General features: G+C 38.8%; 1 protein-coding gene across 1 annotated transcript; it reads right to left on the bottom strand.

The window, feature by feature from the left end:
- Nucleotides 1-16,251: 16,251 nt before the first annotated feature.
- LOC118926863 (DNA-directed RNA polymerase II subunit RPB11-a-like) lies at nucleotides 16,252-16,727 on the bottom strand. Its single transcript, XM_036914268.2, has one exon. The coding sequence runs from the start codon at nucleotides 16,725-16,727 to the stop codon at nucleotides 16,416-16,418; it is 312 nt and encodes a 103-aa protein (XP_036770163.2). The 3' UTR covers nucleotides 16,252-16,415.
- Nucleotides 16,728-17,032: the final 305 nt, after the last annotated feature.

Genomic DNA, 17,032 nt, shown 5'->3' with positions numbered 1-17,032 from the left:
TATAGGGGAGAGCCTAGTAAACATAATACTCGTCATGTAAGTGTAGATTAGTGATACCAAAAACAAAGCAAAAAAAAAAAAAAAAAAGGGCAGTTCCTGTGTGGTAACCTCCAACGAGTTCTACACAAGGGTATAAAGGGCATATAAAAGTGTAGGCAAAGGGTCTGTTTGTGTTTATACAGAGGATCAAAGCCTAATTGGGCTACCCCGAAAATGAACTAAGATACGATATGAAAAAGAACTTCCAACATCTGCACTCTCTGGAAGACTCATGCCAGAAGATGATCATCAAAAAACCCCAACAAAGATCCACGCACTGCTACAGCTGTAGATGCACTCATCCCACCAGTTCCTGGACTTGCCATGGGAATGAGGAAGGAGATATCTAAGCTGGCCTGTGCATACAGTAAAACAACAAATTTGACTGGATCTATACTGTTGGAACTCAACCAAGAATTAGGAGAAGTGCAAATTGTAGTGCTCCAAAATCTTACAACTACAGACCATTTACTGTTAAAAGAACATATGGGATGTGAACAGTCCCCAGGAATGGGTTGTTTTAATTTGTCTGATTTCTCTGACTGTTCAAGTTCAGTTGGACAATATCCACCATATCATAGATAAGTTTTCACAAATGCCTAAGGTGCCTAACTGGTTTTCTTGGTTTCACTGGAGATGGCTGGTAATTGTAGGTCTGCTTTGGTTATGTAACTGTATTCCTATTATGTTAATGTGTGTGCGCAATTTAATTAGTAGTTTAAAACCTATACATCCTGAAGTTACTCTACAAGAATGTATGTCAAAGAAATAATCAATCTTCCCATGTTTTCTTCCACCTGCTACTTCTATAGCTTTTCTTCTTCCTTCCTAATTACAACCCTTAAATAGAATTCGTGCCTCATATCAAATTTACCGAGTATCATAATTCTTCCAAGTGGTAAAGATACCTCAAGACAAATGCTGGGCATAGAAGCCACAGGGCATAAATATGCAAAGATGTAAAAAGCTAACCTTTTCAAACAATAAGGCTTCTCTCTCACTTACCAACTTTACATTTCCCTGTATGGCCCCGGAAGATGACTGGTTAGCCAGAGACAGGTAAGGTTCCTCAAGGGAGGAACAACCTAAGACAGGCACAGTCCCAGGGGGGCCATCAGGTGAGAAATTGGGGATCAACAGAGGTGAGGCTTAGAACCTCACCCCCCCTGTTCTGAGAGAAATCTTCTGCATACGTGGATGTTTTATTGCCCTTGTCTAGCTTGGATTAACACATAGTCTACAGGCACACACCTGATCATCTACATTTGCTCTCTTACAACACTAAACTATGTTTTCTACCTTTATCTTGTATCTACCTACCACTTCAGCATTTTATTAAAAATAATAATAATAAAGAGAGAAATGTGGTATCCACATATAAATCAAGTATAAAAATCAGATGAGTATTCATATTTGAAGTGACTGTTTATAGTTCATAATGCATGAGCAAAACTGAAAGTTTCTGTGATGACTGCCCTTGTACTGTTCACCATGTAACTTATTCACTATCTAAGAATTTGTTCTCCATGTAAGAACTTGTTCATTATGCTTCAGAAGGTTGGAGACTGACGAAAATTAGGCTTGGGGTGGATTAATGATTGTGCATTGAGCATTGACTCCCCTATACAGAATTTTATTGTTGTTAACAACCATTTGATCAATAAATATGAGAGATGCCCTCACAAAAAAAAAAGTACACACTTCCAATTGTAAAATAAATAAGTAACCGGGATGTAATGTATAGCATAAGGAATATAGTCAAAATATTGTAACAACTTGGTATGGTGATAGCTGGTACCTAGAATTATCATGTGCAAAAATGTTGAATCACTGTGTTGTATACCTGAAACTAATGTAATACTGTGTGTCAATTACCCTTCAATAAAAAATAATTATCTAGAAAAATAAAAAAAATAAAAATAAATTAAAAAAAAATAAATAAAGGATACAAAACACTGTAGAAAGAAATTAAAGCACCTCTAAATAAATAGAAAGATATCCCATGAGCATGATTTGGAAGATTCAACAATACTCCCCAGATTGATATACAGATTCATTGCATTCCTTACCAAAATTCCAACTGTCATTTTTGCAGAAATGGGCAAGTGGATCCTAAAATTTATATGGAAACTCAAAGGACCCAGAAAGCCAAAACAACCTTGAAAAAGAATGAAATTGGAGGATTCACAATTCTTGATTTCAAGACTTACTACAAAGCTACAGTATTCAAAACAGCATCATATTGGCATAAGGACAGACATAGAGATCAATAAAATAGAATTGAGAATACAGAAATAAATGCATAAATCTATGGTCAACTGACTTTCTATAAGAGTACCATGACCATTTAATGGGAGAAATAACAGTCTTTTCAACAAATGGTGCTGGGACAATTGGACATCCACATGCAAAAGAATGAAGTTGAACTCTTACCTCAACACTATATACAAAAATTAACTGAAAATGGATAAAACACCTCAATGTAAGAGCCAAAGCTATAAAATTCCTAGAAGAAAACATAGGATAAATCTTCATTTGTGACCTTGAATTTGGCAATAGATTCTTAGGTATGACACTAAAAGCATAAGCAAAAGAGAAAAAGATAGATAAACTGGACTTTGTCAACACTCAAAACTTTTGTGTATAAAAGAAAACCATGAAGAAAGTGAAAAGACAACCCCCAGAATGGGAGAAAACATTTGCAAATCATATATCTGATGAAGGTCTAGAAACCAGAATATATAAAGAACTCTTATAATGTAACAACAAAAAGACAAACAACCCAATTAAAAAATGGACAGGACTTAAATGACAGTTCTCCAAAAAAAGCTAAGCAAATGGTCAATAAGCACATGAACTGATGCTCGATATCATTAGTCATTAGGGGAATGCAAATCAAAACCACAGTGAGATACCACTTCATACCCACTAGGAAGGCTGTAATGAAAAAGACAAAAAACAACAAATGTAAGGATGTGGAGAAATTGGAAGCCTCACACACTGCTTGTGGACATGTAAAATGGTGCAACTGCTGTGGAAAGCAGTTTGGCAGTTACTTAGAAAGTTAAACATAGAATTATGATAAGACCCAGCAAGGCTACTCCTAGGTAACTGAAAACAAGTGTTCAAACAAAAACTTATACACCAATGTTCATAACAGCATTATTCATAATAGCCAAAAAGTGAAAACAATTCAAATGTCCATCAACTCATAGGTGGATAAACAAGTGTGGTTTATCCATGCAATGTACTATTTATTATTCAGCCATAAAAGAATGAGGTACTGATATGAGGTACACCACATGGATGAATCTTAATAACTTTATTCTGAAAGGAGCCAGACATAACAGTGATATAAAATGATACAAGTATTGTATTATCCACTTCCATGAAATGTCTGGGTTGGCAAATCCACAGACAGAAAGCATATTAGTAGCTGTCTAGGGGTGAGGGAAGGAGAGATGAGGCGTGGCTGATTAATGGGCACAGGGGGTCTTTTGGGAGTGGTTAAGATGTTCTGGAACTAGATAGTCAGTGTGGTTGTCCAACATTGTGAATTTACTGCGAACCACTGAATTGTACACACCAAAATGGTTAAAATGGTGAAATTTACCTCAATAATAATAATAATAAAATCAATCACCTATACCTGCTACGACATGGATGGATTTTAAGAACACTATGCTCAGTGGAAGGAGCCAGTCACAAAGTGCTACATATTGTATGATTCCATTTATATGAAATGTCCAGAAAAGACAAATCTATAAAGACAGAAAGTAGATCGGTGGTTGTCAGAGGGTGGTGTTGGGGTGGGGAAGGGTGGGGAGGGGAAGGATAGGGAGTACAGGCGGAAATGGGAAGTCACTGTTAATGGGTATGTTTCCTTTTTAGGGTGATAAGAATGTTCTAAAATTGATGGTGGTGACATAACTCAGTGAATACACTAAAAAACATTGAATTGCGTACTTTAAGTGGGCGAATTGTATGGTGTGTGAGTTAGAGCTCAATATACTTTTTATTTAAAAAATTCTTAGGGGTGAGATTGGTACCCTGGTTATGGAGGAAAATGTCCTTGTTCTGAAGAAATTTAAACTGAAGTATTTAGGGTGAAGTGTCATGGTGTCTATAATTTTCAAGTGGCTCAGCAAAATAAAAGAATGTGTTGGCATAGAGCTGTGCTGTCCAGCTCAGCAGTCACCAGCCACATGTAGCTCTTTATTACTTACATTTAAATTAATTGAAAATAAATAAAACTGAAAATTCATAAATGAAACTGAAATGTACATAAATGTAACATAAAAATGGCCACATTTTAAGCACTCAGTAACCACATGCGACCAGTGGCTACCGTATTGGACAGTATAGAAATGTTTCCATCATCACAGAAATTTCTACTGGCCAGTGCTGATATACGTGAAGATAAAGCAACTGTGGTAAAATGTTAGCAAATGGTAAATCCTGGTGAAGTATATCTAGTTGTTTCTTGTATTATTCTTTCAGCAGGGGGACAGTTATAACAAGGCAAAACATTCCTAATGTGCTTTCCATGGGCCCAAGTTCTTTGGAAAGTTCCAGATCCTTGTCCCCAAAGTCTGTTTTGCTTGTTCAACACATTGTTCTGGGATCCTCTCCCTAAAGTGAGGTATGGACATAGTATGTAATGCTTGCTGTACCCCTGTTTGCCTGCATTTCTTGGAGAGGTATTACAGGGTAGTGTTTTTGGAACTAGATAGACTCGTGTTTAAATCCCCGTTGTCACATAATTAGTTGTGTGACCTTGGTCACATTACTTAACGTCTGAGCCACAGGTCTCTCACCTGTAAAATGAGGCTGAGAATTGTGATTGCTCTCCTTGCATCACGGAAGGCATTTAGCTTTGGTCCTAGCTGAGAACAAGCATTTATTACAGGTAGCTAGGATTGTTCTAAAGTGAAGGAGCAATGGACTGGCTGAAGCCATAAGTTAGACCATCCTAGCTTCTTCTGTTTTTTTTTGTTTTTTTTTTTTTTTCAGTGGGCACAATAATTGGTTTATTCTCCTTAGGAATGAAACCTGGCAACAAGAATACACAAATAAGGTCTTTATGAGGGAAAAATCAGAAAATCCCTAATGCCTAGCACAGTTAAAATTATTTTTATAATAAAAATAAGACATCATTATTTAAAAAAAACCCAGTGAGCAAAAAGACACAAAGTACAAAATGAAAGTTCCCCTGCCACCTCCGCAGTACCCAGTTCTAGTCCCTCAGAGGCCACTTACCATTGGTAACAGTTTTGTGCCCATAATTCCAGGTGCCTGTTGATTTTGAGTTGTTCAATAATATGTAATTGGCTAAGCCATCCATGGTAGAGTAGCACAATGAGATACTGCTTCCTGGAAGTGAGTGTATGAAGCAATGTTATGTAAAAATTACAAAACACAAGGACTAAGACACGTTCACTGGAGCTACATAAAAGTCGACAGCCTGCACAGTGGTAAAAATGGGAAGACTGGCCTGATGGAGACTGTTGAGTTTAATGTATCTAAGGCTGCCTTAGTTAAAAGGGGGGGGGAAAACTCCACTAAGACACCAAGTTGAGAGGATGAAAATCTTGGAATTGAGAATTCTGTGGGGGTGGCGAGAGAGCACTTAACTGGCTGCTTGGGAGCCCTGGGTCCCAGTCCCAGCTGTTGTTTTGGACTGTCCCGTCCCAAGCTAGGCCCTAATATCCTCATCTACAAAGTGTCGGCCTTTGTTATATGATCTCTAGGGACCATTCCAATGCTACAAAGTCTGTGATTGTGTGAAAGATTAAACATTAGGGCTGAAAAAATATGCTGAGCCATATAGAAAGGATGGAAAGAAAGACATCCTAGCTGCTTCTTTTAAGGAGTTTCCAGGCTAAAATGGAAGTCAGCCATCTGCTGGAGGACCAGGATAGCTGCGCTGGCAATTGAGGGCTTCGTTTCATCACAATTAAAAAAAGAACAAGTGTTGTAACTCTTTGATAAAGTTAAGAGTGCCCCTACTGTGGTGTTAAATGTCCTTAGGTTCTGGAAGGACAGAGTTAGGTTACCAGGAGTTGTGGCTTTTTAACACCTTTAAGTGGCAATTCTATGTCAGTCCCTGTGTCTTTTGATACCGTGCAGGTTTGTGAAACCCCAAATCTGGGATCCACTGACTCAAAAGACATCTGAAGGGGGTACAAAGTGGCCAGAGACAGCCCAGCCCAGGAGTCAATAAATTGAGTTTACCCAGGTGTTTGCAGAAAGAATTGTTAAGCAGTCAGCAAAGCAGCAGACATTTGCCTGAGGGAGCAAGTTCCTGAGAAGGCCCTTGCATGGGCTTTTACTTGCGCAATTGTTTCCCTGGGGCTGGCATTTCCCTCCTGTGCCTGCCTGCTCCTTGTTACCCAGATTTAGGACAGAGAAGGGCAAAGGTGATGTGAGGCTATGGATAGCAAGAGAGTGGCAAAGAAGGGGAGAGTGCACTCGGCTGGACCCTTAGGGGCACCAGATTGCTCTGTTTCAAAGCGTAACTGCAGGATGGCTCAGAATCCTGTTCTGCCACTTTCTGGCTTTGTATCCAGGGCACCTCTCTGAGCCTCAATTTTATCAGCCATTACAGTAACATCTCTTCCCTGTGTCAGTTTCTGCTCTGATGTCAACGCTCAAGTTTAAGGCTCAGTTTCCTCAGCTGCAAAATGGGCATAAAAATCATACCTCCCTCACAGCATGGAAATGAGGACGAATACTTAGCCCAGCTCCTGGCACAAAGTAAGGGCTCTATCAAGCTAGCTAATATTGGCCATAAGCTTTTACTACACATCTACAATTCGTTATCTGCAACCTGAAGTTCATAAAGCTCTGAAAACTCAAAGTGTTTCTGTAAGTTTGCCACCAAATCTCACTTGATGGCAAAACTTGATCTAAACTGATGACAAGCTATTTACAGCTTTAAGGGGAAACCCATTAATTCTGAGCATATTAATGTGGTTAATTACTGGGTGGGGCTCCAGAATACGCACCAAATCACCCTTCTAAAATCTGAAAATGTCTGAATTCTCAATCACCTCTGGCTTCTAGAGTTTTGGATAGAGGACTTTGAGCTTGTAATGGGAGAGAGATGATGGGGGTATGACATGATATGGCTGTGGGCAAAGACAGGGCTTCGTGGGGGTGGGGAGATCCTTGTTGTTGCAGGAGCCTTCGAGGTGAGAGAGAAGAACCTACCAGAGGGGGTCCTGGTTACAACAGAAACTGACTCTGGCTGATTTAAGCATTTGCGGGAACTTGCTGAAAGGATATTGGGTTCATGCCAAGGTATTGGTAGGTGAGAAGAACCAGGCTCAGGCCTCGGAGCCTGAGAAGGTGCCAAAATCACCCACTGAACTGGTCAGGTAAGAAACAGCGCAGCCCCAAAGCCACAGCCTGCGGTGCCCATACTGACCTATAACTGGCAGCACGTGAGGGGGGCCACCCCAGCCCAGCTGCTGCTGCCCCCACAGGGCTCTCTCTGTCTCAGCTTGGAATTCAAAGTAGGAATGTCTGATTGGCAGAATCAAGGTCATGTGACCTTGCCCAGGCTTGCTGGGAAAACAAACTTCTGGAGATTTTTGCTTTCAAGGTAGGAAGCAGTTCTGCCTCCTGCCACAATTCCTCAGGAAGAGATTTCTCTAGAATAGGAGCGAAGGCCAAGGACAACAGCTCCCCAGTGTCAGCATTAATTATACTAGGGTTTCGAAGGATGGTTGTTAATGAGCCCTCAAATCCAGATTCACTCACAATAAGCCAATCTCTGAGTCACCAGGTCTGAGGCAAAGAAAGCTTTGTTAGAAGGGCAGCCCAGTGAGAAGGCAGGGGACCTTTCCCAAATCTGCCTTGCCCATCAGGCCAAGGGATGGGTTATATACATTGGCAAAGGAATGTGGTGGTTAGGGTTAGAAACCTGAAGGACACTGACACTTCTCAGAATGATGCGCTAATCCCATCTTCCTGCACCGACTGAGGGGTCTTGGTGTGGCTTATGCATCTGTTTTTAGCTCAACCAACATCCCCTCAGTCCTGGAACCAGCTTCAAGAAAGAGCACAAAGGACAAGACAAGGTTAAGGATCCTTGCAACGTCGTGCAGCACATGAGGTCACTAAGGAGAAAAAGTCTGGTGAAGGTATAGCAGTGAAGAAATGTATGTCTGGGTTCATGATCAGACTTAGGCAGGTTCAGGATCAGACTTAGGGTGATGAAGTGGAGGAGTTCAGAACAGAACGGGGCCTTACATGTCTGGCTAGAGGGTGTTACTAGATGACAGTCACTGAGCTAAACATTTCATTCTCATTTAATCCTCACAAGTATAGGTAGCAGGAACCTCTTGTCAGCAGCTTTTTTCAGTCCAGGAACCTGAGGATCAAAGAGGTTAGGTCCATTTACCCAAGATCATGCAGCTAGAAGGTAGCAGAATTGGGATTCGCATGCAAGCAATTCAACACCTGACCCATAACCCAAGCACTATATAGGAAATAGGTTCTATATTAGGTGCTTACTCCTCTCAATTGGTAGTGGCTGCTTGAAGTCCTGTGTTGAGAAGGATTCTGAGGTTCTCTCTGAGATATGATGTAAAAAGGGCTGATCAAAGTGATGTTTTCCAAACAAATCTGAACTGAGAACTCAAAATTCACATTTTCCAGTGGACATGCAACATTTACCAGAATTGACCATATACTAGGCCATAAGAAAAAGACAACACATTTCAAAATATTGAAATTATTCAGACAAAATTCTTTAGACACAAAGGAATGAAACTATAAATCAATACAAAAGGGAAAATAGAAAATCTCTATGTGCCTGGAAATTAAACATTACACCAACGAAGAAATCAAATTGTAAATCAGAAAACATTTTAACTGAATGGTAATAAGGATAAGGCCTATCAAAGCTTGTGGGATGCAGCTTACACAGTTGTTAGGGGAAAATTTGTAGCCTTAAAATCTGTTAGGAAAGGGGAAATCCTTGAAAATCAATTAAATTAATGTGTCCATCTCAAGAAGCTGAAAAAGAACAGCACGTCAGACTCAAGGAAAGAAAGAAAAAATATTAACAGTGATAAGAGTTGCAAGGCAACAATGCTAGAAGGTGGTTCTCTGAAAGGGTTTATAAAACTTAGTAAGTTATATGTACCATAGGCAAGATAATGACAACATGTGCCAGAGAGTACTTATTATTTGAACCCTCTACCTTTCATATGGTATATGCTCATGAAAGTATTAAATTGAATTTGAGCAAAGACAGAGAGACATTGAATGTTTAAGAGATAATGGGCAATTGAGTTAGGTTGGAGTTAAAATACTGTAAGAGAGATAAATTGGTCTGACACTTTAACTGAAAAGTCCAGAAGGAATTCTGGCTTTAGGCACAGTTGGTTCTAGATGTTCAAATGGTGCTACAGGAGTGGGTCTTCGTGTTTTATCTCCTCTTTGTATATTTGTTGAATCTTCAGGCAGTCTCTCCAGACTGGACTGGAAGGGCAGTGGGCTACTCAGGTATTCTCCTGGTAATGGTGGAAGTGTAAGAGGGCATGCTCAACTACACAAGTGCGTTTCAGAGGTCTACGTGTGTCTCCCTTGCTAACACACTATTGGTCAAAGCAGATCACATGGCCAAACCCAAAGTCTAGGGCTGGGGAAATTCTCTCCGCCCCTCCTGAGGCTGTGACAAGGATATAGAGGGAAAAATTGGGCCCAATCAATCTACATTGATATTCAGTGTTGGGTTTCCGGGTGATAGGGTACATCCATGCTTAATTTTGCTTTGGAAAAATTTTCGTTTTCCAAAACAATCTGCTCCAGTCAACATTCCCATCAGGAAAACATTTATCACAAGGATGAGTATTTCCCAAATTCAAATGCTCAGCATTATCCTACTCTGTCCATTTTGCCAGCCTGATGGATGTGAAATGGTATCTCACTGATGTTTTAATTTGTGTCTCTGATTACGTATGCATCAAAGCATCTCTACATATCGTATTAGTCATTTGGATTTCCCTTCTGTGAGGTGCCTATTCATATCCTTCGCTAATTTTCCCTCATGTTTTGTTTCCTTCTCTTTTTGATGTGCTGGGAATTCCATGTGTAGTCAGATATTAATCCCTTGTCAGCTTTAGACATTGCAAACATCTTTTACAAATCAGTTTCCCATCTGTTAGTTTTATTTTAGGGTTCTTTGCGAAGAAGTCTTTGGTATAATCATATCCAGCATTTCTTGCCTCATGGCTTGTGATTTGGGGTCTACTTTAAGAGGGACTTTCCCCATCTCTAGATTACAAAGATGCTTTTATCTTTTCATATTAAGGTCTTTTGTACATCTGGGATCCACCTTTGTGGTGGTTAAGGGTAGGGAGTCAATTTTGTTTCGTTTCCCATATAGTGAGCCAGTTTTCCCAAAACCATTGACGAAAGAGTCTGCTCCTTTCTTCACTGATTTATGGTGCCACCCTTGATAGGTTGATAATCAAATCTATCAATCTGTCTACCACCTACCTACCCAACTTATAACTCTATCTCTTTATCTATCTATATTTGTATATCTGATAAGACAACTTCTTTCATTTAGTTCTTTTACTAATTGACTAAGGTCATTGTTGACTCCATCTTCCATATATAATTTGGAACAAGCTTGTTGAGTCTCTCCCAAGCAAAATTCATCTCAAATTTGCTTGGGATTGTGCTGAATTTGTAGATCACTTGAGAAGACTCCACAACTTCATGATGTTAAATTGCCCTAACCACAAGCATAGAATAGGTACCTATGCATGTCTTCTTTTAAGTCCTGTCACATAATTTTTCAAATTTCACACCTTAGAGACCTTTTGCATTCCTTAATTTCTAGATACTTTAATGCAAAGTTTAGGCTTAAAAATTATTTGGAAATAATCTCACACATACAGAAGAGTTGCAAGAATGATACAAGGAGATAGTGGCCAACTGATGCCCCATCAACCCCACATTCTTTATTGGGTATTTATAAACAAGTACGTTCTCATACATAGCTAGAATGTAACCATCAAAGTTGGGAAATTTAACATGGATACATACATTACCAGCATCTTATCCTCAGACCACATTAAAGTTTCAACAATTGTTCTAATATTCTCTACGGCAGAAGGAATCACATGTTCAGACCACATCTCGCATTTGGTGTCCATGTCTCTTTAATCTCCTTTGGTTTGGAACAGTTCCTAGTCTTTCTTTGACTTACATGACCTTGACACTTTTAAAGATCACAGGCAAGTTATTTTACAGAATGTTGCTCAATTTAGGTTTGTCTGATATTTCCTCATGATTAGATTCATTGTGCATCTCTGGCAGGAACATCACTGATGTGACACTGCATTCTTCTCACGGCGTCCTATCAGATGGCATACCGTTTCAATTTGTCCCGTTGCTAATGGCGTTTACTTTGATCACTTGATGAAGGTGGTATCTGCCAGGTTTTTCCATTGTAAAGTTACCTTTTAACCCTTTGTATTAAAAAATATTTTGTGGAATGGTTCTTTTTTTAATACGTGTTGACTAGCAATATTATCCAATCACATTTTAAAGTGGCTTTCCCATCAATGAGCACGATTTGACATGATAATTGATGATTTGCAGCCCACTCAAAACAAAAGGATAGTAAACAGGAAAACTGAAAATTCTATCTCAAAATGAGTGATGCTAACATTTTTAGCTGACTTTAAATTTACATAGCCTCATTCTCCGGGTGGAATTTTCCAAGAGTTAAAAGAGTAGCGGTGTCTTAGAATGAACAATCTGTCTAGATGCTGAAAATACAGCCCCACCTCAGCAAATGAACTAAAGGCAGGCTGATGCCAGATTTCAGAGAATAATGCAAAAATACATGTGCCCTTCTATTCTCTGCTGGAATTGCTCTGGCCTCTATCACCAATAATCTCCACACCAAAAACTTTAATGGAGGCTCCTTAGCTCTTTTTTTGGCATTTCAGCAGGTCACATAGCTGTTCTGTACTTTACAAGAAACCCTCTCTTTTCTTGACTTCTCCCACTCCGCTACCTTGGTTTCCTTTGCTGGGGTGCATCACCCTCTTGTGACAATTTTTTTTTAAGTATAGTTGATATACAATCTTATATTGGTTTCAAGTTTACCACACAGTGGTTCAACAGTTACTCATATTATTAAATGCTCACCCCACTGGTACAGTTACTATCTGTCAACATAGGAAGATGTTGAAGAATTATTGGCTATATTCCCCATGCTGTCCTACCATGCCCATGACCAACCTATATTATGATGGAGAATTTTTGTGCCCCTTTATCCTCACCCTTTTGCAGCCCACACACCCACCCCAACCCCTCCTCCATGGTAACCACCAGTCACTTCTCAGTGTCTGAGTCTACTGCTATTTTGTTCATTTTATTTTGTTTTGTTTTTAGATTCCACAAACAAGTAAAATCATACGGTATTTGTCTTTCTCCACCTGACTTATTTCACTCAGCATAATACCCTCTAGATCAATTATGTTGTTGCAAATGGCACAATTTCTTCCTTTTTTATGGCTGAATAATATTGCTCTGTGTATATGTACCACATCTTCTTTATCTATTCATCTGTTGATGGACACTTAGCTTGCTTCCCTACCTTGGCTATTGTAAATAATGCAGCAATTAACACAGAGGTGCATATACTTTTCAAATCAGGAATTTTGTTTCCTTTGGGTAAATTCCTAGAAGTGGAATTTCTGGGTCATATGGTATTTCTCTTTTTAGTTTTTTGAGGAACCTCCATACTGCTTTCCACAGTGGCTGCGCTAATTGACATTCCTACCAACAGTACAGGAGGGTTCCCATTTTTCTACATCCTCGCCAAAACCTGTTATTTCTTATCTTTTGGATAGCGACCAGCCTAACTGGTGTGAGGTGATATCTCATTGTGGTTTTGATTTACATTTCCCTGATGATTAGTGATGTGGAACATCTTTTCATGTGCCTGTTGGCCATCTGAATTTTTTCTTTAGATAAATGTCTTTTCAGGTCCTCTGCCATTTTTTAATCATGTTATTTGTTTTTTGGTGTTGAGTGATATGAGTTCTTTATATATTTTGGATGTTAACCCCTTATTGGACAAATCGTTTTATGAATCTATTCTCCCATACTGTAGGCAGCCTTTTGTTCTGATGATGTTGTCCTTTACTGTACAGAAATTTTTTAGTTTGATGTAGTCCCACTTGATTTTGTTTCCCTTGCCTGAGGAGATGTGTCCAGGGAAAAATTGCTCATGTTTATGTTCAATAAATTTTTGCCTATGTTTTAAGTGTTTTATGGTTTCATGTCTTAAGTTTAGGTCTTTAATCCATTTTGAGTTTATTTTTGTGTTTGGAGTTAGATAGTAATCCAGTTTCATTCTCTTGCATGTAGCTGTCCAGTTTTTCCAACACCAGTTATTGAAGAGACTTTCCCCATCATATATTCACAGTTCTTTATGGTATATTAATTGACCGTATATGCATGGGTTCTGGGCTGTCTATTCTGTTCCATTGATCTATGGGTCTGTTCTTGTGCCAGTACAGTACTGTCTTGATTTCTGTAGCTTTACAGTATAGCTTGAAGTCAGGGAGCCTAATACCCCTGGCTATGTTCTTCTTTTTCAGGATGGCTTTGGCTATTTGGGGGTCTTCTGTGGTTCCATATGAATTTTAGAATTATGTGCTCTAGTTCATTGAAAAATGCCATTGGCTTTGGGCAGGATGATTATTTTGACAGTATTAATTCTTCCTATCCATAAACATGGGGCAGATTTCCATTTATTTGTGTCTTCTTTAATTTCTGTTATTAAAGACTTACAGTTTTCAGAGTATGGGTCTTTCACCTCTTTGGTTAGGTTTATTCCTATATATATTATTCTTTTTGGTGCAATTGTAAATGGAATTGCTTTCCTGATTTCTGTTTCTGCTAGTTTGTTTTTAGTATATAGGAATGCAACAGATTTCTATGTATTAATTTTGTATCCTGCAACTTTGGTGAATCTAGTTATCAGGTCTAATGGTTTTTTGATAGAGTCTTTAGGATTTTCTATATATAATATCATGTCATCTGCAATTAGTGAGAGTTTTACTTCTTCCTTACTAATATGAATGCCTTTTATCTCTTTGTGCTGTCTGATTGCTATGACTAGGACCTCCAGTACTATGCTGAATAAAAGTGGTGAGAATGGACATCCTTCTCTTGTTCCTGATCTTAGAGGAAAAGCTTTTAGCTTTTCACCATTGGGTATGATGTTAGCTGTGGGTTTGTCATATATGGCCTTTATACCCATTTTGTTGAGGATATTTATCACAAATGGATGGTGAATTTTGTCAAATGCTTTTTCAGCATCTATTAAGGTGACCATAATAATATGATTATTACTCTTTTTTTATTAATGTGGTATATCTCATTGATTGATTTACAAATATTGTATCATCCTTGCATCCCTGGAATTAATCCCACTTGGTCATGATAGATGATTCTTTTGACATATTATTTAATTCAGTTTGCTAATATTTTGTTGAGGATGTTTGCATCTATGTTCATCAGGGATATTGGTCTATAATTTTCTTTTGTTTGAAGTGTCTTTGTCTGGTTTTGGTATTAGAGTGATGCTGGCCTCCATGGAGATGCACAGATCTCCCAACACAAGGGACCCAAGGAAGACAACACTGAGACATATAGTAATTAAAATGGCAAAGATCAAGGATAAGGAAATACTACTAAAAGCAGCCAGAGAGAGAAATAAGATCACATACAAAGGAAAGCCCATCAGGCTATCATCAGACTTCTCAGCAGAAACCTTACAGGCCAGAAGGGAGTGACATGATGTATTTAATGCAATGAAACAGAAGGGCCTCGAAACCAAGATTACTTTATCTGGCAAGATTATCATTTATATTTGAAGGAGGGATTAAATAATTTCCAGATAAGCAAAAGCTGAGAGAATTTACCTCCCACAAATAATCTCTACAGTGTATTTTGGGAGACTGCTATAGTTGGAAGTGTTCCTAAGGTTTAATAGCTGTCACCAGAGGCAATAAAACCACAGTAAAGAAAGTAAAACAGCTAATTATGAAGGAAATGCAAAATTAAATTAACTATTCCCAAAGTCAATCAAGGGATAGACAAAGAGTACAGAATATGATACCTACTATACAAAGAATGGAGGAGGAAGAAAAAGGAGGAGAACAACAACAAAAAAGAACCTTTAGAGTGATGCTGGCCTCATAGAATGAGTTTGGAAGTATTCCCTCCTTTTCTACTTTTCAGAACCTTTTAAAAAGGATGGGTATTAGTTCTACTTGAAATATTTGGTAGAATTCAGATGTGAAACCATCTGGTCCTGGAATTTGTCTGTTGGGAGTTTTTTGATTACCAGTTCAATTCCATTGCTGGTGATTGGTCTGTTCAGATTTCCTGTTTCTTCCCGGGTCCATCTTGGAAGGCTACACTTTTGCAGGTATTGTTCTTCTAGGTTGCCCAACTTTAGTTTTTCATAGTATTTGCTAAAAATTCTATTTCTGTGGTATCAGTTGTGACTATTCCTTCCTCATTTCTGATTTTCCTGGGTCAATCTTGGAAGGCTGTACTTTCGCAGGTATTGTTCTTCTAGGTTGCCCAACTTTAGTTTTTCATAGTATTTGCTAAAAATTCTATTTCTGTGGTATCAGTTGTGACTATTCCTTCCTCATTTCTGATTTTGCTTATTTGTGTACTCTCTCTTTTTTTTTAATGATAAGTCTGGCTGGGGGGGTTGTCTATTTTGTTTGTTTTCTCAAAGAACCAGCTCTTGGTTTCATTGATTTTGTTTCTATTGTTTTATTCTTCTTTATTTTATTTATTTCTGCTCTGCTCTTTATTATGTCCCTCCTTCTACTAACTTTGGGTTTCATTTGTTCTTTTTCTAGTTTCTTTAATTGTGAGTTTAGACTGTTTATTTGGGATTGTTCTTGTTTCCTGAGGTAGGCCTGTATTGCTATGTACTTCCCTCTTGGAACAGCCTTTGCAGCATCCCACAAAAATTGGAATGTTGTATTTTTGTTTTCATTTGTCTCCATGTATTGTTTGATTTCTGTTTTGATTTGTTCTTTGATCCATTGATTTTTTTTAAATTTTAATTTAAAAATTTATGCCTTTTTTCCAGGTACTTTCTGGCCACACTTTATTAGGAAGATAAAAATAGAATCTATATCCAGGACATGTTGATGTTGGGGGCTCACCAGGATATCTACAAAAAGCTGCTCTCCTCCACTTGGTGCCTGGAGAAGGGCCCAGTGCAGGGTGGGAACTTGCCTAGCAAGACTCCTTGCACCCTGCTATCTGATGCCTTCTTGCTTGTCTTTGATGGTCACCCGGAGTCACTCTTCCAGTAGGGAGAGCTTGCTGATGAGGTCTGTGATGGCATTGGTGAAGGCCTCCCGGGGGCTGTAATCTGGTGTGGTCTGCCCACAAATGATGATCTTGTGCTCCAAGGGGTGGGGGACTTTGTAACCAGCAAACAATACCTGGGGGTCCTTCAATAGCTGCAAGTTAATGATGTTGCCAAGTGTGTGGTCTTCTTTGTTGATGGTGAACAAACAGGCATTGGGTACCTTGGTGTCCTTGTTAATGGTGATCTTCTTCTTGCCCTTGAAGAGCAAAAATAAGTCGAAAGCAGGAGGAGTGTTCATGCTAGCGCTGCAGCCGCCTGCAGAGCAGCAGCTGCTGATCCATTGATTATTTAGAAGCATGTTGCTTAGCCTCCATGTGTTTGTGGGGTTTTTGTTTTCTTTGTGTAATTTCTTTCTAGTTTCATACCATTGTGGTCTGAGAAGTTACTTGATACAATTTCAATCTTTTTGAATTTATGGAAGCTCTTCTTGTGGCCTAATATGTGATCTATTCTGAGAACATTCCATATATACTTGAGAAAAATGTGTATCCTGCTTCTTTTGGGTGGAGTGTTCTGTAGATATCTGTGAAGTCCATCTGGTCT

The sequence above is a fragment of the Manis pentadactyla genome, chromosome 4 (genome assembly GCF_030020395.1).
Source record: "Manis pentadactyla isolate mManPen7 chromosome 4, mManPen7.hap1, whole genome shotgun sequence".
NCBI classification, from domain to species: Eukaryota; Metazoa; Chordata; class Mammalia; order Pholidota; family Manidae; genus Manis; species Manis pentadactyla.
This window is presented reverse-complemented; position numbering and strand designations above follow the sequence as displayed.